Source organism: Haemaphysalis longicornis, unplaced genomic scaffold (genome assembly GCF_048455015.1).
Source record: "Haemaphysalis longicornis isolate Haplotype H1 unplaced genomic scaffold, Haemaphysalis longicornis Haplotype H1 scaffold_5, whole genome shotgun sequence".
NCBI classification, from domain to species: domain Eukaryota; kingdom Metazoa; phylum Arthropoda; class Arachnida; order Ixodida; family Ixodidae; genus Haemaphysalis; species Haemaphysalis longicornis.
The window spans coordinates 148,473,020-148,500,531 of NW_027526385.1; the positions used below are offsets into that span (position 1 = coordinate 148,473,020).

At 43.7% G+C, this 27,512-nt stretch overlaps 1 protein-coding gene across 1 annotated transcript; it reads left to right on the forward strand.

Moving 5' to 3' along the window:
- Nucleotides 1-801: 801 nt before the first annotated feature.
- Nucleotides 802-21,600, forward strand: LOC144138726 (uncharacterized). The gene is made up of 9 exons (XM_077671135.1): nucleotides 802-1,043; nucleotides 2,940-2,986; nucleotides 4,238-4,276; nucleotides 11,256-11,291; nucleotides 12,923-13,016; nucleotides 15,873-16,042; nucleotides 18,184-18,231; nucleotides 18,823-18,858; nucleotides 21,323-21,600. The coding sequence occupies exons 1-9, from the start codon at nucleotides 974-976 to the stop codon at nucleotides 21,476-21,478; spliced, it is 696 nt and encodes a 231-aa protein (XP_077527261.1). The 5' UTR covers nucleotides 802-973; the 3' UTR covers nucleotides 21,479-21,600.
- Nucleotides 21,601-27,512: the final 5,912 nt, after the last annotated feature.

Consider the following 27,512-nt stretch of genomic DNA (forward strand, 5'->3'; position numbering starts at 1 on the left):
AGGTGTATCCCCTCATTGCAGGCAGATTTGGTCTTGCAAGTTCCACAAATTGTTTATTGAACGCTTTGGCCGCTTGCTGCACAGGTGTTGTTTTTCGGTGTGTCATGTTGGTGCGATTTTTCGCTTGTTAGTGTCATATTTTCTAATCAAAATACGTTCCTAGCGGCCATTCCTGCTTGCATTTTGTTAATTACAAGCACTCAGTAGCACAACACATTTTTGTTAAAATTCCTGCTCCAAATTGTCGGTCCTGCTATCTAGAGCAGTCGCTCTATTCTTTTTGCTTAAAGTGTGCTCCAAAGTTCTGCCGTAACAATTTACTTTATATTTATCGATTTGAATCGTTTCCGTTGCTCAACAAATACTATGCGCGGAAGATATCGACGGCCCAGGTGCTGTTCTCGTTGCTGCTCCAAATAACTCGGTTTTCGTTTAATCTGTTGACAGGGAGTGGAAGGTTTTGTCAGCACGTTTCCATTCAGGGTTATTTAAAGTTTTATTTTGCATGCGGCCTACCAAAAAAAGGTGCACCTGCTTTTTTTAGTTTTCCCCTTTTGAACACAAGCGCCCTTAACACGTGCTCGGAAGTCGGATGTGGTGAGATTCAACGTATTTTCATCATGACCTAGCCTTTCCCCGTGCATGTAGCATGCAAACGAAAATATTTTCGCGTTTTTACAGGTACCAGTTTAGGATGGTACCTTTGTAGGCATATTTTTCATCAAACTCTTCCGCGATTTGCATGTTCCGCGCATATCTGCATGCTTGGAAAACTGCGCAGTGCCTTGACAGTTACAAAATTTAAGCAAAAGTAAAGCTCAAGGATATTTGGAAGTGGGCTCTAGAAAACAGCCGTTGCAGGGTATAAATCTCCATCAAACAGTGCCCGGGCAGTTGGTACTGCTCAGACCACATCACAGTCGTCTCGGGCTTCTTATTATTCTGTCTCAAAGTTCTGGAAATCAACGCCGTCATGAAGCTACTGGTCTTCTTTGTAGCCGCCTGTACTATCTTGCAGGGGCACATCTCGGCTGGAGCAGCACGTAAGAAAGTCTTGAATTTTACCTCATTATGCAAAATATATTTGCTTCAGTAGTATGTTTCTAGTTACCCAGGTTGCATTTCGAGAAAGTTTTTTTTTCCAAGTTCTACCAAGAGAGACACGATACCGAAATAGTGGGATAAAATGGGTAGAGTGTTTTTGACGTCTGGCCATGCACCGACCCCAGGCTCTTTTTTTCTTGGAAAGGCCCCGGCCCACGCCACTTCTTCGTTCCGGACAAAAAATTTTATTGGTATTATACGTAACGCGCTGCAGGAATTGATGTAGCGTACCGCAATACTGTCGAGTCTTCACACCTGATAAGGGAGGCTCCAGTGACCGATATGATGGTCCGCAGTCAGCTTTCTGCTTTGATGTCATGATAACAAAAGCCTGACCAGCAATTAGTTTAACATAAGCGCACTATTATTAAAAGGAGGTTTGCTTTAGGCACATTTCTCTGTAAAAAGACCTTGAAAACTGAACCTTCCAGTTGTAATCAAAACCTTTTACCTTATGGCGCAATAAGTGTATATAGATCGCTAACCTCATCAATGTATCATAATTTCGCCGGAATGACAGAATACAGCTTAGGTTCATTCGAAAAACTGCATTGACCGTATAAACATAAAGGCAATTTGGAAAGTGTGGAGGGCATAACGCGCCGAAGCGGTACCTGAACTAGAAGGCACGCCGCAGTGGAGCGCTGCCAAGTCATTTCGACCACCAGGGGAAGTTTAGCGTACGCCGAATTCCGAACACAGGCGTTTTCGCTTTTCACTGCCATCTGAAAAGCAGCAACCATGGCCAGAATCAAACCCGCATCCTTGGGCTCAGCAGCACAACGCTTTAGCCACTGTGCCAACTCGGGGGGAAATAGGGTCAATATAAAACCCAAAGAGCTACTGTGCCTGATGTGGATCATAAGAGGTGGAGTTGTAGTGTGTCGCCAGCAACGTTGTCGCCGCGCTGTTATGACGTCACACACGCCTTCTTGTGCTATTCGCGGCCGCCAACCAAACCAATGGCGCAGAAACATAAAGGTCCAATTGTATAGGGACGTGTAGTTTCATGGCAGCATGTTCTTCGAATATTAACGTTCAGTTAAAGCCCTCATGGCTGGGTTTTAAATATTTCAGTGCACAGAGAAAATAAATTTTTATTCAATGTTTTCTTCAATTTATGAACTTAAAAAGTGTTTTTTGGCTGTATTTGAGTGAAGCCTAGGACAAAAGCTTTATTCCAAAATACACTAAGTCATATTTCATCTTTTTGGCCCATCTAAACGGGTCATGGACAACCACAAAAAAGAATAGTGTTAAATTTTCAGGAACTTGCTTTAAGCCCATGATCTCCAACGCGCTGGAACAATTTTGAACGCTCACGGTTCACTCACTTCGCAGTCAGATGATGCAGCATGTGTCGGGGGCTCTGTGCTCAGTTGTTCATCTCCCTATGCATAACAATATTTCATACATAAGCAGTTCTTCCCTTTTATGGGCGATAATTAAAACAGTGACGCAGTAGAGAGCGGTACAGAACCATGTAACCATGCCGCAGCGCTCTTATTGTTTCTCAAGGCACTTTGTTATCAATTTTAGCGTCCTCTGACGGTGAAAACAACCGTTTCGTGAAAGCCGAATTCCTGATTAGTACTTTTAATTGCATTGATTTGGCTAAAGGACCCAAACACACGCCAGGAAAGCACTGTCGGAGCCAGCCCAATAATTCGTAAAGTATCCCTACCTTTCAATAGAGAGTCAGGCGCACGATTGATCAGTTCAGTTAGTAATAATATCTTGTCTCTAACTAAACCATGTTTTCGTTAGAATATGTATACATCGGACATATATTTGTGGAAATGCCCATCATAGCGTATTTTGTCTACTTCTTTCAGCGGAATGCTTCCGGCTCAGCGTCACGAACTTTCTTGACATAGGAACGGTAAGTGATGGCATGACGTATAAAAACCGCTAGAATTTCTCGAAGTAAGGACAGTGCGCACCCTAAAATAAAATTGAAGCAAGACCCTCCTGAAGACCTGTGAGCCCACACTTCGCTTTTTAATGGAACTTCGATTTTTGAATGTCTCCTCAAGCCGAATGACACGTTAATGATATATAAATACACCAAAGAATAATTTAAGATAGAATGGTGGATCATTTTGAAAGCCTGGCGAGATCATTTGTCTACCTTTCACCGGCACATGGATGCCCACCTATATCCGTCTTTAGAAATCTTGACACAGCGTTTTTCCTGCGCTCCCAAGAAACCGTGCCACAAGTGTATTGCGCAATTGACCATCCAAGCAGGACCGTATTTTCCGCCTAACAACGGTGTAAACAAGGCCTTCGAGTATGCATTTCTAACGTATCGAGAAGTCGCGCGGCACTACCGACTCCTCCACAGGCCCTATCCCACACCGCATTCGTTGGTAGGGAACGCTGCCGCCAACATGCGGCGCATCCTACACCCTCAATGCTTCCCCACAGAACTACGCTTACACAGACGCACCCATCCAAGTTTTCAACACCACACTGCCCTCATTGCCACCAAGTTGACGCTGAATTTCATTCGCTCTATGAGAGCCCACAGGACCAATTTACCCCTACCCCACGCCCCACCAAAGGGAACAGGCCTTGGGGAGCCCGGACGTGGCGGTTCCGGAAACTTCCTCATTTTTACTCAACAGTACCTGGTGAACAAAAAAATGTACAGGACAATGGACAAAGTCATGTGTCGGAAAGAGCAGGGAACATTATTTGTTCACTTATATCACATAGCTTTTTGAAACATACACGTCTGCCGTCCCAACGGTACACATATTCACTGGCTCCTGTTTCCGACTCCCATTCGCAATGTTGGTTAGTACGTCATCGTTCGCTGTTATAACAGACAGATGAAGAATGGCAAGTGCAACCATTGAGGAACCCAACACTTCATTGCTGTCAAGGGCGGTTGTCTGCGCGGCCCCTACTTCGGTAATTTTTTTACAATTTGTAACGAGCACGAGCTTTTTTTTCAGATGAACTAAATCTTATTCGCGGTTGTGGCATAAAACTTGTCGCTGGAAAAATATAAATGACCCATCGATAAAGAAAAATGACGGGTTTTGTGGCCTTAAAGTTCACTTGCAAATTATGCGTTTCTGCGCCTGACATTACAATGTGACCTGTCTCTTTCTCTATTGTCTAGTGCCTGGCCAACAAAGGAGACCTCTGCAGCTCGAAAAGTGTGAGTGACGTTTATTTGTCGACGTGGTGTATGCTCACTTGGAATCTAACAGTCATTACACAGAGTGCGACTACTGTAGAGATTGCAAAACTAGTCAATGGAGTTGTCACCAAATTGTTCTTAGATATATAATTACGTATTTCTGAATGGGGAGGGCTTCGCTGAAACCAAGTTGACATTTTAGAATAAGCCTACAATGGCGAGTGGGCCATTTTTTGGGGGTAAAACCCAACAAACAAGTGTTTTTTGCTGATGCATTTTATAGAACAGCTATGTCTTCGGAGTTGAGACTAAGCAGACTAAATATATAATAACACAATTTACGCGGGTACATGGTAAGCCGTGTGTTAAGCTGGATAAATGGGAGAGCAAAACAAGCATGGCGCATTGTAAAAGTAGTCTATGTCAGAGTTACTGGAGGTGTCGCAGGTGTACGGTCCTCTTTCATAGCATGTTCTTCACTTCCACGAACTCTATCGTATTGTGAAATGTGCGAACTTACTGCTGACCTCTCCTGTAGACGTTTCCCGTAGTTCTAGAACGGTGTAAACGCAAAAGCATGGAGGACTTGTAAACAAAAACATCCTGTACTGAATTCGTGCTTAGAACTGGACGTTAAATACGCGGTACTTATCGCATTGCCTTTGGCTGATCGCTAAAAACAAAATATTGTGTTGAACATGCGAGATTCTCTCAGGGCGCAGAGTTATGTTAAGCATTGTATATGTTAATCATTCGATGTTGGCGTGTTAGGCTTCGAATATGTTAAGCATTCGATAATGCAATAAATAACGCATGTCCTTAGAAATAAATTATTGGCGTAAGCAAAAGCACAAAGTCTCTTAAAGACGTGCGCGCAAAGGGTTTTCTCGGTTTTCAACGCGGGAGCGTCACTACTCTCACTGAGTGATTTTCTGCGCTTGCTAGTCGCCCGCAATCAGCCATGCTTGTGATGCGTCCGAGGAAGTACGTGCTCACCACCACAATGAAACGAAGGCGCGGCCGCTAATAGCCAGGACCGGGTGAAGTAGCAACTGTAGATTAGAAAGTATGAGGCGTGACGACAGTATCGCCGAAAAAGAGGCAAACAAAATTATATCTGATTTCAGGAACCGCAACGCCTGCTCAGGGAAAATCGTTTTATCGCCGTCTGAAGTCGCACGGCACTCGGCAGACATTTAGGTTAGCCGTGCCCACAACTGGCGTCATCACACTTCAGCACTTCTCCCACCGCAACTGATGCCGGCGACAACATTCGGTTTACGTACCCACAAAAAGTTGCCAATATTTACGCTTGTATTTCCATAACCAGTGCAAAAAATAGACAATGAAAAGAAAGGAAATCAAATTTCACCTTATTAGGAAGCAAACGAGAAAAGAGAAAAACAATTGCAAAAATTTAGAAACGATCTGTCGGACCTACCAACTGCCCTGTCATCGCCGCCAGATTTAACGGCCTAACTGTGTACGGCACCACGGCGCCAACCGTTGGCGCCGCCTCAGCGCTCACTGAATGTAACTTTGTGAAGGGCAGAAACATCGTATTGTCGCACGAACTCAGCAACACCCCGCAGCCGCACGCTCTTACGCCCCCATCTTAAGCCACCCAAGCCTAGACTTCAACTGTTTTTTTATTGTACATGTAAGGTGACCACGCGCTCAAGGGAACCTTTGAGATAGCCTTAGAGATGCTTCTGAATACCAAATGAGATGCGGTGAATAAGGTACTTTTAAGCAATCCACTACAAATTTTTTCAACGTCTTCTTTTCAATAATTACACCCGCTATTTTAAAGCTATGCTGGAGCAACAGAGTTTTTTAAGAATGTAGGATATGCCACAATTGTCCCCTTAATTCAGGTCTTATTTGACGGCAATCAGCCGTCGTTGTGGTACCGCAAAATGTGGGGCGGATACTCGTAGAGGTTCAGGTGCTATTTTCGAAGGCGCGGTTTTTCAATTTTAACCAGATCGGTTTATCAAATATCGCTACAAACCCTGGCTCCAAAACAATTTAAATTCAATTTATATTTATTCAGATATGCTTTTGTACTTCCAATATATTTAATGGCAGGCTGCCTGGCATTGTCCGTGAAATCAGGAGGATGAACGAAAAACTTAAATAATATCAACAAAACCATATACTCACACACATGGGTAAACTGTCAACCATCCTCCTTCACAGGCCACAACCAGGCGAAAACCACAACAAGATATATGCACTATGCCGTGTTAGAGGTTCATGAGGAACCCAGACCGCCTCATAGCGTGATGTTCGAGCAGAACCGCCTATAAACGGTCATCGCCAGTCTTGAAATAAAAACATGGAGACAAGGCCAGAATTGTGCTCAGTGCAGTAGAGAAAATATCACTTCAAGCTAAAACGGGAGAAGTTTGTCTGATATTAAATAGGAATTGGGTATATGTGCAGACCCGTCGAAACAAATGCAGTGTACAAAACTTACATTTCGCTTTGAAAGGCCACCCGGCATCCATTGGTGATGGTGGTGATGGTAAACTGCATTTGGGGGTAAGACGCCGTTCGTGCGAAAGATCATCGTAAGGTCATAAGGTATGAGGAAAGATGGGTAGGGAGGTATAGGAAAAAAAGGGAAAGGAAAGACAGAAGATCGTTGGCGTCACCGGGAAATACAATGGCCAGACGACTGCAGGAAGATTTTCACGCCAGAAAATAGGGGCCGCTCACAACCTGGGCTTCTTCCTCTTTGCAGCACCCACTCTGCATAACTGGCTGTACTAAAACGTCGGGAGGGTATATGACATCAGGAATAGAGACAGGCCGCAGTGATATTTTCGCAAAAGAGCAGGGGAGACCGCACAGTATCATGTAGAAGGAACAAGTGTGACGAGTGAGTTGTGTTTGGCTGACAAGGCAGGCCTCTTGGGCATGTCTTTATAACGCGACCCGGAAGCCACTCAAGCAGAACGATAAATACAGCATGTAACGGCTTAGTGTGAAAGGCGCTGACATTATGCGATCATAGGAAAAGAACATCGAGTGTTAAAAGCAGCAGAATTTGTGGAATTGCGGACGAGTTTTCTTAGCACCTGCCATAGTGCAACGCCGCGATCACCCAAATCGGTTCCTATCAAGGGTGTCATGTATTCCAAACGTATAGTGACTGCAGCGCGTTTGAAGGAATGCTTATTTCCGGGCCAGCAGATGTGTCTGTGCAAGATCAATCTTTGTAAAGATGAAGTTACCACGGGTAGTGGCCGCAATGTGCGCCAAAAAGAACCATTCCTGACATGGCAAGGGCAAGAGGTAAAATTCCTTCGTGTGTACTTTCCAGAATCCTGGAAACGGCTAGCAGAAGTAAGTCGTTTCTTGTACCTGCAACAAGGCTGCCCAAAGAGGGCATTGAATTTACTGTCCCGACGTATGGCAGCCAGCCTTAGTGCATCACCTCCAATAAAAAAAAAAAACGCTGTCCGAAGAAATTTCAATGACAAATACCAGCGGATGAATGAAGGTTGCCACAAAAGGTAACAAAACTGTGGTTTGGTTGCCTGAAATTATATTCGTGACAGTTTTATTGCTCTCTGCTAGCAATTCTCACAAGGCTGTGAATGCAGAATGTCCCCTTTCCACGCTAAGACAAAAACGGTAGGTCGAACGGCGGCGATGATATCGACGATCTTCTCATCATTGGTAAATCCAAGCTGTGGTAGCCGGCGTAAGGCCAGCAATGTGACAAGGGATGTATAGGGATGTAACCTACACACTTGTTAACTGTAGGTATTGTCGATGGCGTGCGCGTGTTATGGGCAGCCGCGAAAACAGTGCAGGCTTCTTTTGATAACGGGCCCCAGAAAAGACTCTGCCGGAATGATTTTCCGCAACACTGTCATTACCTTTTGGCTGTTGTTGCGGCGCTTCCAATGAACAGGAAGTCCAAGGGTGCGAAAAAACCTTGTGAGTTTGAGATTTTCTTCTAAAAGGGCACCAAATGTAGCCTAAAAATTTCGTGTGGCTCTACTTTTAAAGCGCAGGTAAAGCCCCAAAAGGAAAGCCGCCGACACAGCTTTTTAGGTGATTACTATAGCAACCGACGACGCTTGCGGGGTGTGAGGCCATTAAGTTCGACAGCTTCCAGGCCTCCAGCACTCTTTACATATCTTTTAAACCCACTGTATTAAAATCCCTACGTCTAAACATGCACGCCACGTATAATTATCGAGGTACCCAATTACACGCTCAACTGTAACTGTATTAGCATTAGTTCGTCTGGTACGCAATGTTCCATTCCATGAAGAGCACAGTATACAGAGACCATTCCTTTGCCTCCCGAACAAAGATCCAATACATTGATAGGCCGCACGCTGATCTTAGAGCAATTTACTACAGCCCCAATTCCTGTTGTTTTGCTATAATATCTACGAGTATTGATTTACACATTTTTGCATGAAAATAACTCGACAACAAAAAACAGTGACCATTGCGGGCCTCAACTTTAGGCCGTTAGAGTGGATACCAGGGATTCTACTTCAGCGTCACGAAGTTTGAAAGGCAGGCCTTTTGGAGCAGTTGGTGAAAACAATGTCGGTTGTATTGTGAGCGGGCCAGTAGATGGAGCTAGGTACTTTAGGATCTATACCATCTGCGCAACAGAATGACACAGCCAGTAAAATGCGGGGGTAGGGATGAGGATGCAATTCATGGTGTCCAGAGTAGATGACAGCTAGGCCCACTATTTGCATTCTACCCGTGAACACGACCGTTTGTCAGTAAGATAAACCGTCTGAGTTGGATGAGCGAACCGAGAGCTGTGACACATGTACTATTATTATACACAAAAGTATACGATCTCTTTTTTCCCCTTTGTTTTCTGAACCTTGTATTTTTTAATAAAACATCTAACGAGGGTGCTTGTTTGGGCCTGTTGGTGGAACATGACAAAATAATTGAAGCGCCAGGGCAACGGGACAAGCGAGTAAACACACACAAGGCGCTTGTGTGTGTTTACTCGCTTGTCCCGTTGTCCTAGCGCTTCAATTCTTTTGTCAAAAATATAACCTTCTTGCTTGAAACCGGTTGCATGCCCCATGCATATAAACTACGTTACACACAATTTCGTCATCATGAAAAGCTATAAAAAAAGGAGGTTTGCTTTTAAATATTCTGTGTTGCTGTTGTTCGGCAGTAAAGACCCCAGTTATGTCTCCGTCATGTCCTGTCTATGTTATCTTCTCTAGCGCTCACGTTTTTCGCGGTTTTATTGTATCGGTGTTCCGTTATCACCCACTAGCCTAAGCGTCTGCTTTGAATGCGCTATGAGCTGCCCCCAACAGCTACCATGTTCCGACAGGACAAACCTGAGTTGGTTTTCATTTGCGCTAGGAACGTGTTCTCGCAACGCTTATAGGTGTTAGAAGACGGCTGCTTGTTGTTCGGTGTATTTCTGTAGGCAGCATTTATCTTTTTATTTCTCGGGGAAAGAAGCTCGCAGAAAAGATCGGTTTATGTTATGCGGGTTAACGCAATGTTAAATCGCTCGCTCAAGACGTGATGTTACATTGCTGCCGTGCCAAAGAACCACTCAGAAGTAACTTCTCGACGCTGAAGGAGTCCTAAATCGGTGTGTTTTTTTGGACCCTTTTGTCCACATCGGTTATTTATTGCTTCCCGTGACATTTTCATGCTTGCGTTAAAGTTTTCTGTGCTATTCGTCAGCGAGTCTCCGCGTTCAATCTCTCACGTATGCTCGAAAAACGTCTACCGTTTCTGCCACAGTTCCCGGACACATTGTACGTAAATCTCGGCGGAAAAGTCTTCACGCAATCGATCGAAGTGTATGCCAGATTTTTTCCTTGATGGTCGCTCGTTAATGACGTCAAGCTGCGTACGCGATGGAGGTGAACGATCACAAAACTTAGTACTAAGTTTTGGTCGCTTAAAATACTGTAAAGGTGCTGAATTAGGAATTCGCGTCAACAGGTGCTGCGTTTTACTAATAAAGGGGTAATAAGAGGTCACGCGTTAATAACAACACACAGCACTCACTTCACAATTATCTATTAGCATTTGAATGAATCAGAACAAACGCTCTACTGAGGAACGTGTGAATGCAAGGTTAAGGCCAAAGACATTCGTTTGGTTTGAATATGTATGCGATATGTCCAAGTGCCATAAAGAAACACACCAATGAGCGCGTTTTATATCTTTTTATTTAAATATTGAATTTACCCCAAACGAAAGCGAACAGCTTTGACTATCACCAATAGTAATTTAAAGAGACACATGAAAAAACCTCAAACGCGAAACCTGAAACGTGAAAACCTAGAACACGCGAAGTTTGATGGAAAACACTCAATGCACGAAAACCGAGGCTAAGCTTTATCCAGCGCACCTCATAAGTACCTATATGCTTAATGGTGCTTCTAGTGAAACAATCTCTATATTACTTTCTAAAAGTGAAATTTAATGTCGTTTTAATAGTATCATAAACTTTATATAACCTAAATGTAAAAAATAATGTTGCTTTTTCCTTAAGCCTTTCGTCAAAGACATTATTTTTGTTTAATTTTTTAATGTTGTACTTTTTTCATGTTTACGCTCACGAGCATTTGCGCACAAGACCGCCGGCTTTCCGGCCTAACAAATCACCAGTGGCTTACGCATGCACTAGATAACGCGAATGCAGGTCTTCATAAACATCAGAGATTCTTAAGGTGAGCCTTAGTTTATGGAGTAGCGTACACACATCGCACCTACAAGTTAGTTATTTCAATCTCCGCTTTATAATTCCGGCCACTGCAGCAACGCAATGACTCAGAAGTGCCGTGATTTAAACTTCGTGGCCATCTCGGTTTTTCATGTAACATAGGACATGGTGAGCATGAGAATAGAATGATTATTGGAAATAATTGCTACCTGGTTTTATATAAAATGCCCGTTTTATGAAATGCTGAAGTGGTTACGTTCGTTCAATGTTCTTTCTTTTCCTTTTCTTTTTAAGGTTGGCGTCGTGGAATTGGTTAAGAGATTATCGGAGGTAAGCACCAGGCTCCTGTGTATTGAAAGAGAGTCGAGGCGCAAAACCAACGTATTTAATTAATTGATATGAAGGCACAAAATAAATGAAAATACTTATTGTTTTTAACCAATAGCCTTATTGGCGCAAATGAACTAAATAAATTCGTCGTCCTCCATACCTAAACGTGACTTGTTCCCGGGAACGTTAAGTCATTGCTGATACGGCAATCATAAGGCCAAAATTAGAGTAGGCATGTTCGGCATGGGACCCTTACAGCCAAATAATATTGATGCTTTTGACAAAATTGAATGCAAAGTCGTCCGGCTGATATATTTTATGTACCGGGCAACTGGCTCTGCTACACTCATGTTGAAAAAGGCTGGGTATGCCACACCTACGAAATCGAAGAAAATTGTTAGGGTCGATATCTCTGCTTTTACTTAGAAGCATCAAACTATTAAATCAACCCCACTCCTTAATTAGGCCATTCACAGCACAGAAGTCAGAAATGGACACCTCTAATCTCTTACGCCCTAAAATTGTACCTGAAATACTGTTATTTCTTAAACTGCAACAGATATCCACCATCTATCGCAATCCCAAACTTTAAGCATTGATGCCATCCAACGTAATATTTCCTGAGAGGTATATTTACGTACAACTCGATGTTACGCCCCACCTCAGTAAGGTTCTACATGGCCGCAGTACGTAATAAATAAATAAATAAATATATAAACAAATAAATAAATAAATAAATTAATTAATTAATTAATAAATAAGTAAATAAATAAAAAAATATATAAATAAATAAATACACGGTGTGACTGGTGTCCTAGTAATACTTGTCACAGAAGAGCCACGATACTTGTTGATTTATTTCTTCTAACACCCGGTTCCCTCGATGTATGATAGCGGGAAATATTACCACGTTGTCGGCTGAACAAGCAACGTGCCTCAGGAACTAAAAAAAACGTTTCACACATGAAAAAAAAAACTTCGGCTGCTGGCATTTCTTTTCCCTGTGGATGGTACCGTGTATCACTAACTTTGAAATTTATTCCTTATTTAGCTCAACATTTCATCATTCACTTGTTTACTCCGTGCCTTAAGTTCCACCGCGGGTTGGTTTTGTTGAAGTGGCCATTACCATAGAAGTCATTGCTACACTATCAATATAAGCAGCATGTCCTTTGAAATTTATATTGGACATCGCCACTGTAACGAGGCTGGAATCGGCCTATTTGTGATAAATATTTCGAATAAAACGTAAGCGATGATAATGTTGACATCATTAACAGACTGTGCCTAATCAATACTCGTGATATCGAGCTTTTAGCTCGTTTTCTGATGTTTCAGAAAACGAGCCCTCAAATTTCACCCTCAAGTGAATTTTCTGATGTACACCTTTGACGTTTTGACGAGCAGTACGGAAGAAGTCTCTGCCGTGTACCGATGCCCCGGATAAACTTGCGCTGATTTCAACTTTAGTAAAACTTATTTGAAAATACAAAATATTCAAGTGCCTTTGTGCAGTTTCTTTCGCATCTTGTAGATGTTACCCTGTTTCTAGTATCTAAATGTGTGTCGAAAGCCGCTGGTCAGTCAGCACGGTCATTTCTTTGAGTCTTATATAGAAACTCTTCTTTCAGTGCTTCTTCAAAGGATTAGCAAAGCTTGACCTCTACGACCAGATTGTTATTCTGCAACAGTTCTTCTTGTATGGCCTAGAAAGGGTGACTGCAGGTAAGGTGTGAATTTTTTTACAGAATTCAACTTTCAGGGGACAGTATTATTCTCTTGATAAAGGAGCATGTAGCGTGCAGCGCACTAACGCAAATTTTGCAATAAATATTTTCCCGCAGGATGGACTGGATACAATAGCTTTTGTTTGACTGAAGTACCAAAGCTGTTTTAGGGATGTGTGCGGGTGCACCCTCATGGTTTTTAATGCACTATTTTTAACACTAAGCAGACACAACAGTAGAAACGAGAAGTTGACTCGCAGTGTTACAACAGAACTGCATTTATGTTACGCTCAACAAAATCAAGGGAAAGGTTTTTATAGTTTGCCCAACACACCCTATATACCTAAATTTCTCAAAAAGAGAAGTGTTCAAAAAATTCGTACTCCCGATGATTACTTACGGCGCATAAACTTGAAAACTTACTATGCTAAACACTTTTAAAATAGTTAGGTTGGCCCAACAAGCCATCAAAGAAGTATTGTAGAAGAATCGCTTAGGGTAAGGCAATCAGCATTTCCAATTAGAAAATTTGATTGTGAGATATGCTCACCTGAAATAGTAAAAACTGGAGTAGGGCAGGAAATGCAACAAAAAAGAAACGAAAACTTGCAACCCCCATTTAAATGGGTATTTAACGGACGCCTGAATATGTAGATCCCTGGGAATCCAATAAAGCGAAGAGGTAAGAAATTTTACAAAGAATAAATCGAGATTGCACAGCATAGGCGAAGTTGAAAGTCAATAGGACATGTCAATCCTGCAGTAGAAAAAACAGGCTGAAAATGATCACTGCTATGCCGGGGGATCAAAGTCAAGCCGACTGTTTTTTTTTTTTTTTTTTATTAGGCACTTATATTTACGTGAAGACCACCTCTACACTGAGGTTATGCGCTCAGGGGGACACAGAATGAGGTGGTAAATATGGATATGGGTGGCCTAATTATTTAAAATTGAATAATTACTTTTAGTGGTTGCAGTACGCAGGCATGTTTGTATTGAAAAGTTAGACGCAATCATGTTTCTACGCACTTTCCTTTGCAGCATTTTTCGAGCGCCTCCGCAATCCTAGATATCAAACTGCGAAGTCTAGTTGCCGTTTGGATGATTACACATGCAAAACAGTGAGGAAGTTGCACAAAGCCCTCCCTTTTGTGAGGTGCCTGCTGTGTGCGGTGTTTAGTTTGACAACCGGGTGGAGGCACACGCAAAAGCGATAACTGGTACGCTTTCAGTCTTGGATGGCGTTATCGCGACCTGCAGTAGTCGAAGCCGCTATCAAATTACAGAACAAAAGGGAGAAGCTTTGCGCCTGTCTTTGCTGTCTAGCAAGCATCATCATGCGAAGCTACAATCAGCAGATAAGCAACATTTTTAGGGTTTTCTGCGCCAAAATTGCCTTTCCGTGTTACCTCTATTTTTTGTACATGCATTGTGCATTTGTGAATATTTTCACTGTGCGAAACGGTCGCCCGAGTGATCCCTTCGCGGAATAGCGTTGTCCAATCCTAACATAAATGTTCACTTTCGGCTGCATTCCGCCCGCAAATTGTTCAAGGCGCCATGGATACAAAATAAAAGTTTGGTTTGTTAGAAATACTGCGTTGTACATTGATAACAATTGTATTTCAAACTTCTCAATACAATGGGAACATAAAAGCAAATCTATGAAGTTGTGGCGGCTCCCCAGTCACTTAGCCGTGATTTTTTTAAGATGTCAGTGAATACTGTTTGTGCAATTGGCCATAACCAACCTTAGCCACTTCCAAAAAACACGTTTTGGTAATTGTAGCGAGGCCGCTAGTTCAGTTAGATTGTATCCTAATGTTAATGCTAATGTTAAGTTATATGCACAAAACTGCGCTGCTCCACCGAAGAGCGGGTGCTCCAAAAGCGCCTTTGGAACGCACGCGCTCCCGGCGGAGCGATGCCGAAACATGGCAGGAACACAAATTTCCTGCAGCCCCTTTCACCGGGCCCTTCGAAAAACGTCTGCTTTCCTGGAAGCCTTTTGTTCTTGTCTGGCCTCAATTAAAGTGCCGTCGTCGGCTTTTTGCCGATAAGGAAACTTTAGTAGCCTGAACGGCGTACAATTGCACCCGTGAAGAAAGTTTCGTCGGCAGTTTCTCGGGCAGGTGACAAAAAGAAAAGCCGAAGTCGCGTTTATACGCCATGTCCACCCAGTCGTCATTCGAGCTGGGCTCCCCGCCACTTGATTCGGAGTTTACGCTGTCGCACCCGCTTTGTTTAGAGTAGCAAGAATGAACGCCACATGGCGTGCAGCATCTATCCTTCCGTCGTGACTAAGGCCGTTGCGCGTATTTGCTGAAGCCCGCGTCACAGCGATTCAAAAAGGGAAGTTGAGCGGAAGCAGTCAGCCACGGCGTCACGAGAGAAGACAAGGCCCCCCGAGAGTTACTTCCAACACTGCCGTTTTCAGGGGAGCGATTTTTGTTGCTCCATTAGAAGAGGGTTTAGAAGAAGAGGGTTTGGTTCTGCCATAGGAACGTGTCTGCTCCAGACCGAGGAAAAAAGTTGCTTCGAAAGTGCTTCGGATCTCCAATTGGGATGCAACATAACCTTGATATTTTATTATCTTTTCTAAGCGCTTAGAATGTATTACACTACATAACTCAAACTAGAATTGCTTACTCTAATAATGAATGACAATAATCCATCAGGATACTTAAGCTGAGAGATGCTCTTTCTGGCTCTCACCGCGATTTACTTTCTTATGGGCTTTTTGATTATGAATTTCGAGTACATCAGAGAAAAAATACAGAAATTAAATCACCTACCCAAACATCAAGCCTGTTTGTCCCACAAGCGCACAAAAAATGGTTTATTTTTAACGCAGGCGTCGGAAACGAACTGCTTCAAGCTCTGTGTGACGTCCTGAGGCAGATTCTTCTAGTCGCCAGTGCTGGGTTAATCAAGGTGGACTGCCACAATCTGGAATTGAAAAAGAAGATTATCTGCGATGATCCCATCAAGATCGGTGTGCCCGCAACTCTCGGAATCGGTGACGTGAGTTTGTTACAAACATAACCGGCTTCTCCTGCGCTCTAATACTCCACAGATACCCTCTACTCCACTCTCCAACGAACCACCTCACTCAAATCCCTATCTTATGCTTTAGAAAAACTTTAACTCCAGAAATGCATTACCCAAATATTGGAACATTTGCGGGCGATGTATCAGGGCCTTTCAGTGCTAACAAAGATGTTACCTATTGCACACGATTCACAGTTTTTGAGTGGTAACAAAGAAGTCCCCTATTGTACATGACATCAAGTTTCAGCAGCCTCTTGAGTATCCTCAAAACCAAGGCTGGTAAAAGGTGATCTTCATTCCCTTTTCGCATATTTCACGTTATTTCATGGCGTGCTGAATAATACCTAGGTAGCTGCACATGCGGCTATGCAGACTGACTCGTGAGGTGGTCATTTAGCGTAGATTCCCACTGGTTAGATAAAGCTGGCCATGTCTGAAATGTCCATCTCTAACATTCGGTACACATTTAGAGTCGTCGTTGCCATAGAGGTGGCCACATGTACCTATGGAAATATCACAGGCCTTATATCCCCAAAAGTTGAATAAAGGTATGGACTTGGGGACATTGACTGCCGGAGGTCAATCTTTTATACGCTAACTTTGAAATTTTAAAAATTGATGAGTTTGTAAGAAGGCTCTGTTTTAGAAATTCTGCACCTGTCAGCAACAATGATAGGGACACACTAAATGCTCGTTAATCTGAAGTGCAGGGGCACCATTTTAATACGAGTTATTGAAAGTCTGAACAACTGAAAGTACCCACTAGACTTCGATATGAAATCTGTAGGACATAACAACTTGGGGCATTAAAAAGTCCGTGATGGCACTCTTCCCTTTGTGCTTGAAGGTGAAAGTGAGTGTCGTTGCCCTAAGAAGCAAAGGTTGCGGAACACACCCTCTTCGGCTTCTTTAAAACACAAGTAATTGGGGCTTTTCAACCGGCCATGACTTCCAAACAGACGGCGCCACTCGGGCTCCAGCCTCCTCCTTCTATCCATGCCACTGTGAGTGAGAGGTTATGCGCCTGTGGCGTGAGAAATGATGTCCGGATGTATGAGCGCCCTACAAACCAATGCAGTCGCATCCACATCGTAGAAGGCCCCAAAGAATATGTCGTGGGAAGGGTACGCCATTGGGGTTATTATAGATTGTACACCTTTTTACCTACTTTCTCCGTTCTTCTTTCTTTTAAGCAGGCTACGCAGTCTCAAGTCTAGTAGAGGGTGCGTTAGACTGGCCGTTGCCACCCACCGGCGGGTACATCCCGCCGGTGGTTGGCACCACAGCATCGAAGTGCTGCTGCTGGTGGCATCGAAGTGGCCGCAGCAGCATTTATCGGTGTTCACAAAATACTTCTTTTGATACCTATACTTCTAAGGAGTGGTGCCGAACCAGATCTTACAGTGAGAACATTCATGAATAAAACTTATGAATACCCTTTTACAAGCCTTCGCTGTATTGCGTCTCATTGACGTCTCTCATCGTGTCCCATCCCCCAATGAAAAAACCGACCTAGTACACACCAACGATGCCGTAACTGGTTGGACGAGGACATATATATATAACGCCAATCACCACCTGCATCTTCAAATTGAGAATTACAGAAGCAAACAAGCTGAGAATGTTTCCCGTTTCCCTTAAAGCACTTCATAAATTCTCAAGAAACTACATGGTGATTCCGCGCAAACAACACTAGCGCATCGAGTCAGCATTACGTTTGATGTTTTATTTTTCACAACCCTACAGCCAATTTGCACTTTGCAAAACCTCACACCCACACAGCACTAAGGAGATCTTATTGTATCAAGTATTGTGACGCGTCACTTCCAGGTATGAAAACATAATGAATAGGTAGGCCAATAAAAGGCGTCTCCGAATCTTTTATCACATGTTTCGTTTCTTGTTTAACATCGATGTTTGCATGGGTAAGCGCTTCGGGACATGAATAGCTCTTTTTCGGTGGTTTGCTCGTGTATCCGATTTCTCCAAGATAACTGGTATGCATTTCTTTTTTTGCAATAAAGATCGCACTGTAATCATACCGGAGTTATCAGAAGTGGTCACGCTGCATTGAATTTTCGTTACACTGAAGTTTATATCCGTCTTTTTTTCAGTGCTTCGGTAAACTTGGTGAGGTGTGCGTCAAAGGAAAAGTGATGACGGTACGTTTAAGAGTCTGACTATCAAACAATGTGTGTATTTGTACTATTAACAGAAAGTATATGGGGCGAATTGTTCGCCAGTTGTTCTACTGCCTGCAAGTATGCAGTTGAAACGTCAGTTGCGTAAATTGTTACTCTACAATTGGATAGAGGATTCAGCAAAGCAAAGCTTGCATGCGGTTTGTTCTTGGAGTGGCTCAATGGCTAATTTTGATAAATGGTGGCGGAAATGCTGGCCCTTAGAGTTTCTTCAAGAAAAGCGAGATATTTGCATAATTTGGCGAGTAAATTTGTTACCTGTGTTGTTAAAATACAGAAAATAAGGCGCCATCTAAAACAAAAGCAATCGAACATTTTAAGAACATTTGTTATATCTTTCCAGTATAAATGCACGTGTTAATATTGATGCTTGCACGGAATAAAAATCTGCTAATTTCTGGATTATGCATAAATTTTGGCAAAGGTAACTGGCGAATATGTTCTTTATTTTCAAAAAAGGCCTTCCACTTGATGTAGTGCAGCCTCACTTCGTGCCTTTAGTGTTTAAAAGTGCGTGAACACTGTCGTTTATGCTCACACCTCCTCTTGCAGAAGTCTACGCTTGAATCTACATTCAAATTGCTGGACGTGAGTAAAATACCCATTGTGTCCTTCCTCCATATCTTATGTCAGCAGTTGTGAAAACCCATTTTTGCTGAATATTTTTACCCATATGAGCTCGAGCTAGTGCATTAAACTTGAGGGGTACATGATCAAGGGCAAGAGAACATTAACTGGCGACAGTTTTAGACGCGTACTAAACTTTTGTGGTGACTACACTATTCAGTGATGCTCAACAGTGACAAAGCAATTGAAAATACTATTGCCTTTAAAAAACTATAAGACTTATTCTATCTCCTGAGTGATGCGACAATGGTAGAAGAAAACATCTGGGAATACATAAATTACGTTTAGTAGCTAAACGTAGCTTATTCAAAGGTCTCAAGCCGGAAGTAGTGGAGCTAAGAGAAAGAAGTGTGACCAAAAGAGAAGTCTTGCAGCCATATCAATATTCTTGCGGAAGGAACTGATGGATTGGGTTTATTTACGACGATAGGGAAACTGCGGAGATGAGGGCGTCAGGCTAAAAACCCGCAAGCGTAGCCAGCCCACCTCTACTTTTACAGGGTGAGGCAATATTTTCAGTGGTGTGAATGTCGAGAAGTATATGGCCAACCGAATATGCACATTAGGTAGGTACAGATGCGAATCGTTGCACTTATAAAATGGATTTAATGTGAAACTCTAAATGAATGTAATGTGAAACTTAAGGCTTGCCCTGGTAGCGGCCCTACCCATAGTTTAGAAACCTGCGACCCTCACGTGTGCTTTGTGTTTAACCACTTCAGACGCCACGTTTGGTTGCTTTAGCAGCGGCGATATTTGCCAGCAGCTGGTTGGCTGCTTTAATTGGGGTCACACCCCTCAGCATGCACTCTATTGTTCTCTGTAGTTAGTTCATCTCTGTCCGCGGTTCTGCGAAGCAATTTTTTCCCCTCACGGGCCACCTACTGCCCCCGGATTAAAACAGGACATGCATTGACAGTTTAAAAATCTGCAGGCATCTACACCCCCTTCATCCAGAACTTGCGGCTCCGCCGGATATCCTTGCCTTTGTCCTGCGTTAGAAGCCCGCAATATAGCGTTCCTCTCCGAGCCCTAGGATGCCATGCCAACCATACCTGGTCTTCCAACTGATTCAGTTGTTGAGTTTGTTCGCTTTGGAAGCGTCATTGGCTGCCTTTTGTCTCTTGCAGTTCTCCAGAATCAGCATTTCGTCGTTGTCATTCCAACACCACTTTTTTCTGCCTATTCCCTGTGCTCTCGCAGCACACACCTTTTTAAAAACTCTACAAGCGTTGACAGAACACGTTTGAAGGGCGGGAGACGGGGGTGTAGGGCTGTGAGCAGGGGGAACCGCCAGGGTTACGTCTTGTCATGTTCGTGCCAGGTAGGTCTGATGTGGTGCAGAGGAAACGCCACAGTAGAAATGCAGACGCAGGTTCATGGCGTAACTTTATGCCGACTACCTAGGCACACGTTATGCAATTCTCGGTTCCTCAGTAGCTTGCTGCACGGCAATGGGTACCGCGAATGTTTCTTAACGTGGGACAGCTAGCGCTCATGCAATAAGTGTTTTCCCCCTGGCGTGCCTGAACCTCGTACGCCTACAGCAGCTGCACTGGTCTTCATGATCACATTGAGTGGGCGAATTTAAACTTCTCCTAAAATTGACAGAGAAATTGTGCACCCACAAAATAATTTTTAATCCTCTCGCATTTGTTGCTTAGGTCTACTTTTTTGTTAGTTCGATATTTCCACAAGCCGTGTTGCTTTAGGGTAACGCGTCGGTTCCTCTCGTAATTTCTCGCAAGCTACACTACCGCGCAGAACAACCGCCTTATTGATGTAAACCGTGCATCATCAGTAATGACATGGGCTGTTTTTTTTATTCCGTGCAAGAATTCGACAGCTACATACTTTTTTTGATGTGCAGATGAAAAGTACGTGTTCCTCCCTAGACCAGCCTAGAGGAGACATCGTCCCGCCAGTACATACTAATGCAAGCCCCTAGTCAAGTTCACATCAATCCGAGTTCAATTTACATAGCGGTAACAGCGGAAAACCGCGCCTCAACATAATTTCACAGTGGGAAAAACAAAGAAATGAAAGAGTTTTTGTTTGTTAAACTGTAAGATAACTGGAGAAGCCCTTTATATTTAGCAAAAAATGCAGACTTGTATCCTAACAAAACAAGTAAGGTTGTGCGTTTTGTGTTTGTGGAATATGATCTGCACACTGTTAGATTCAGCTACCGCACATTCGTATATTATAGAACAGTAAGCTTTTTTAGTTATCGTAGTACGGCCCAAATATGCCGAAACATGTATTCAAACATCTGTCAGGAAGGTGCAGTTCTTGAATTGTCCTTTCAGTCTAGAAAACACCTGTACGCCTTTTTTTACTTCTAAGAAATATGCTGTTCGAGGATCCCCGGTTTGATATCCAGTTTTGAAAAATTGAAGTTTCGTTTTCACCTTTTTTGCTGTAGTGCCTGATCCACTACTTGCACGAAACGGATCCGGAGCACGCCTACGTGGAGGTAGCCTGCTTCCTCATCAATCTCCCAGCGAACATAATTGGAGGAAACGTGGGGAAAGCGATATCGCAATCACTGCGGGATGCGTTCCACGTTACATGCCACTGAAATCCACTGCAATACCAGCAAACCAAACTGTGGACAAAGTTTGACCTTCAATTGTTATCCTATAATAAGAAACGCAAATAAAGTGCCTTTTCAGACACAATTTTAAGCGTGTCTTCTGACAAGACGAATGTGTTATGTGAACCCATGAACCAACCAGGCAAGCAAATTCTGCACACGGCTTTGGAGATTACAGAAACAGCAATTCAGTTACGAAAGTAGCAAAAGTTGTTTAACTATTTACGTTCCCAACGCTCACGCGGCATATGAATATCTCACGCCTAAGCTGCTTTAACAGTTTCGCCAACACCGATCACCCAAGACGGATACTCTCGCCGCTGTCTGTCAGCTACAAAAACAAAAAATATCATAGGGGCACTTTGGTATGCAGCGAAAAACTGGCGATACTTACTACCGACTTCTGTATTGCTACATCTTATTTGCGTATATTTTCTTGTTTTTGTTTCTTTGTCTTTCGGCAAGAATTACTTCTACAAGCTCTTTTTATGCTACACTATCTTTGCATCTGTTTTTTCGCGTTAATGTCTTCATCCTACTGCACAAAAACCCCAGAAAGCAGAACTGCACACGCCACCCTCTTCCTCGAATGAATGTTCTCAAGGGCAGATGTGCACTTGTTCTAATAATGTGCTATCAAGTTAAGGTGTCACGCGGCACAAATTATTCTACAACTATACGTTTCCAATTCGCAGTAAACTAAAAGCTCGTTAACTCGTATTTATGAATAATTAGAACTGCATGATTTGGTCCGCCGAGCTGCAGTGGAGGTCTATGTATAATAGAGCCCGTTAATTCGGACGCGAGTAGGTTGTTCCTCGGATAATTCGATCTACGCGCGAACACGCCGGCAGAACCGGATTTGGCCCACGTCTAGTGAAAAACAACCTCTGTTAACGCATGAGGCTGTGTCGTAACTTCAAAGAATGAAAAAACGGAGATATAAGCTTAATCGGATAACATCAATCTAAAACACCAATGGCGGACCTTTTCGCAACGAGTGTCTTTCCGAACAATGTCGATGTTGACGCCAGACCACTGTGTTAAGCGTGCTGACAGATGGCATCATTTCGGAAGTGAGACGCGTAAAACCTGTCGCTGACAAAGACCAGGAGGAGGTGCACTCGAATCGTCAGTGAGGCCATCGCTCGGAAGCAATGAAAGAAATAAATGCCGCCCTTGCTCTTTTTAGAGCGCTACCCTTTGACGGCCGTCTCTGGGCTGAGCCCTGTTGTCGGCGCAACCGAGTGAACGATGGCAAATGTAAGTAAAAGCGGACGATGAAAGGAAGCAAAGGAGGGGAGTGTCGAGAAATTGAGGGGGGGCAGCAAAGAAGAGGGGTGTGCCGTGGCGGTGCGAGCCAGCGCTCTCCGAAAGTGCGCCGTCGGCGAGTGGAGGGGCAGTAAGCTGTGCCCGCACGAGGCTCTAGAAGGCGCGACCTCTGGCGAAAAAAGAGGGGTCGGGGAAGAGCAGGGGGCGTACGTGTGACTGTGACGTGCGTTCGCTTAAGATGCAGTTCCCGGTCCCTTCTTGAGACTCAGCGCCGCCGACGCAGAGGCTCATCATCGCTGCCGTCGAGAGAACCCACGAGTGCTGCCTCAGCGCACCGCTGCCGCGCCCAAATATCTCATGAGAGAGAATCGTAATCGCCAACCACTTTTTTTAGTCTTGGATTGCAAGGGAAAAGAAGGCCTTCTGCTACATTGTCCCGATAGAAGAAAGAGTGCTGGTTCGCGCATTTATGGATAAAATGCAGGCTTCAACGGCGGACATTCTCAAGCCGTTGATAGTTGACATGCTCAACTGGTGTCCAATCGAAATGTACGGTTTTTTTTTTTTTGTTGAATTGGGTTACCTCGAACTTTGAATAATTCGAACTAAGCTGGCGTCCCTTCGAATTTCATTTAACGAGCTTTTGCTCTAATGTGAATTTTGCAAAATGGGCATATGTACTAGCCTCTCAAAACTCCTGGTTGCTGGCCAATCCCCCAAACTGGAATGGGCAACGAAAAAAGTATCCACGTTTGTTCTACCGCTCACAACGTGCTGGAAAAAAAACGAAAATTTGCTAGAATGGCACAGTCGGTTGGACACGAGCTGCTGCTGTGGATACCCGAGTTCAAATCCCACCGTATCAGAGTTTTTTTCCATGTTAAATACTTCAAAGACAGCGGGAATTTTCTTGACAGGACAACTGCGCCTTTTCGCAGAATCAGCCCACCACTGTAGTGACGTTTAAGGCAGTGCATATTGAGGGAAACAAAGCAGAGGGCTGTTGGTTTTTGTGGACCTTTCCCACTTATATGCGAGCTTACGGCTTCGCGTGCACGTGTAATATTTGGCTCAGGTGTTCCTGTCAGTGTAATGTAAACGTCGCACAGGATAATACTTTGAAATAATATGCCCGACAACCTTCCTTATCTGTGGAACCTGTTGCACAAAGGGTTCTTAAAAGAACAAAAAGAAAGAAAACTCGCACAGTTGGCCTGTACAATACAAACGCGTCAGACAAAACTTATCTAACCGAAAGTTATTTATATCGGCCTTTCGCTAAGTTTATTTCCGAACTAAAGCGACATTTCATTGTGGGGTAGCAAAAGGTGAATCAGAATTCCGGACTAGTTAAAAACAACAAGACAGAATATTCACACGACAATTTTTTTTTGGTTATAAATTGACCAGCCGCGCTTGCAAGGTATTTTAAATTGTTCCTGTAATTTCATAGACTTGTGCGAACAAGCGGCCCAAACACCTTACGTGTTAAGCAATGTCTCTGTCCTTAGGAAGCGTGACAGAGACCCGCGTAGCCATGTATAAATAACTTCAAACAGCCTTACACTGATTCATTTTTCAACAGTCCTCTTCAAGACATATGGCTCTAAGCGGTCGGTTGTGATGGCATCCTTCAGTTCTATAGCTATTGTGTTGCCACTAAGGCCTAATCCCATGTGTGCCATTATGTGCGGCTGGTGCGCGTGCTAGGCGGTGGCTATGCCTAACACGCAGGTAGCTATTATACGACCCTAACCCACCTTTCAAACAAAAGTAGAGGCTCAACACCCCAATTTTTTCGGACCTAATTTCTGTTTAAAGTCACCCAAACCACAATTTCTTGAATAATACAGATGCCATATTTCACAAAACCATAACTCGTGATAAGTAGACCGGGTACAATACATTAAAAGACGGTGTCTTTTTTGCCTTATTAAACGCAGAAATTTTGGTCCATCTGTCTGTCTGTCTGTCTGTCTGTCTTGAAAGTATAAATGTATTATAAAAAATCCTGCTATCATTTATACAACATAAAACCATAAGCAATTAAACAAGTGCAGCGCTTGTTGCTACAAAACTAACACAGCCCGAAGGCTGCAAGCTACAGACACTTTAAGAAACACACAAACAGTTTCAAGTTGACTGTAGACAAAAGATTAAAATACAAAGAATTTTTAGTAGATTACAACAATAAGATTAACAGGCGAGGGAAACCAGGATACAAAAACATTCGCTTCAAGAATACAGCAATATACATAACAAGTTTGATGTTATTCCCACAACGAGTACTGTAGCCCACTAGCACCAATTGTAACTCCAAAATCAATTGTTACAACGAAAATCTCTAAGGACACAGGTCTCAAAAGCTGGTATGAATATGAACCCTCTTGTACGAAACCTCAATAAACCGGGTAGACCAACGTCGCAGAAGCTCTTCCTCACCCAACAGGGCGAACTCGCCTTCGAGAAAGGTCACGAGGCCTTGTCTGAAAAAGGAAAGCAGGGGCCTATGCATTTATAGCCTGTGATTCTGTGCAACAGCCCTGCAGTGACTACGCCATAGTACATAATCGCCAATTACTACGAATAGCCTGCCTAGGGGAGCGCCAGGGCACTGTTCTGTGAGTTGATACCGTGCAAGCCCAAAACTTGAAGTGGCACGGTGTATGATGCGCCAAAAGCAAAGCGCAACAGTGCAGCTGGAGAAAGTGTGTTCCGTGAATTCTGGTTGGCCGCAGTTGGGACAGAAAGATGTCTGTGTTACTCCCCAGCGAAATAATTTGACTTTTGTGGGAACAATTCATCAAGGTGTTTGCCACTGGATGCTTTTGACCCGCCGCGGTGGCTCAGTGGCTAAGGCGTTGCGCTGCTGAGCACGAGGTCGCGGGTTCGATTCCCGGCCGCGGCGGCCGCTTTTCTGATGGAGGCGAAAAGCAAAAACGCCCGTGTGTACGAGATGTCGGCGCACGATAAAGATCCCCAGGAGGTCAAAATTAATCCGGAGCCCTCCACTACGGCGCGCCTCATCGCCTGCGTTGCGTCGGCGCGTAAAACCCTACAATCAATCATCTGGATGCTTTTGGCGTCCTCGGGCAGCCTACCGGAAATCAGACCTAACCAGGGAACATTTGGTAGTTTCACACGACTGCCCGACCTCTCAGTAACTATTTTTTCACCCAGCCTGGCTGGTTGTTCATTCACAAAATCGAGATCAGCATCCAGTGCACGCATTTCCTTAGCTAAAGTAATGACGGCCTGGAAGAGCCTTGATGGGATAGCTGCACTGGGGTTTAGGTTGCTGTCCATAATTGTACAAAGAACCCGTCTAGAAGGGCCGAGAAAGTGGAGAATCAGAGGTCTGCCTGGAGCTTCTACGTCACTGAGAAGTGAAGAGTGAGACGACTCTAAGGGCAAAAAACTGCCTCATGAGGTCGATGCAAGGAACACTATAACCCCCATAGCGGCGTGGGAGGCGCAGGGCATCTTTCGCTAAACGCTCCGTGCTTCCATCCCAAAAGAAAGAAAAAATGTCACGGGACATTTTGTCCTCAAGAGGATTGGTAGGCAGCGTAATCCCGGAGACAAAAAGAATTTAGCAAGAAAAACGCATTTAATCATATAGCATTTCTGCGAGAAAGAGAACTTGGAAGACCTTGCCGGGCAACATTCTTTTGAATACCATCAACTACCTGAGGACACATGTCTGGTGAAACACTATCTTCTGTAAATTTCACGCCGAGAATATTTAGGCCTTTAACTACTTTTAGGTTACGATTGGGGAGGAGTGTAGCGTTTCCCAGAGGGAGGACAGCACTTTTTGTGACATTTAACACGGCACCTGAAAGTCGGGCATAAGACTCGAAGTCCCCTAAAATAGCCGTGAGGCTATCTGTGTCCCGGATAAAAATAGTGACGGCATCTACCTACGCAGGCACTTTAACAGAGTCTTGTCTGGGCAAGGCGAGTCCCTTAATCTGGGGTTGTCGACGGGTGTTCTGGGGAAGGCGTCTAAATATAAGACAAAAACAAGCGGCGTCAATGCGCGTCCTTGTCTGACACCTCTATGAATTGCAATTTCACCCTGTACCACATAATTAATTACCAGGTAACCGGATAAATTATCATGTAATTCTCGGACAAGCTGAGCAAAATGAGAAGGAAACCCATATGCCTGAAATATGACAAGCAGGTACGAATGCTTGACCCTATCAAATGCCTGTTTTTATTCAAAAGAGACACACAAACCGGCTACACCAGTACGGTGCTAATAGGCTAGTATGTCTCCAGTTAGGCTAAGTGCAGAAAAATATTCCTGTATGGGAACGAGCCAGCATGTGTGTGATTAGATTCAGCCACTTGCCAAAGTGAAACAGAAGCTGCGCAATAGCCTTATATACCGACAGCCAAATCTAGACGTCTAATTCAAGTTTCAATGTTCATACTTGTCAACTATATTGAACAAAAACAACACATTACGCAAATATAAGGCAGGAAATCAATACATAAGTGACATTCTCAGTGTTCCTTTCTTCAACAAATCATGGATGCTAAGTCTTTGCTATAGCAAATGAAATACTACATCAACTGCCCTAAACCGTCTCCTGCTGTTGCCTACGCTACTATAGTTCCTGCCGGCATTTAAGAAAGCAAATGCCAACAGCAACAAAAGATTCCACTATATAAGTTTCTAGGTTCCGCTGGAACGTTCGTGTCTATAAACGTTGTAGTAGAGTGCCTTGATTCAGGC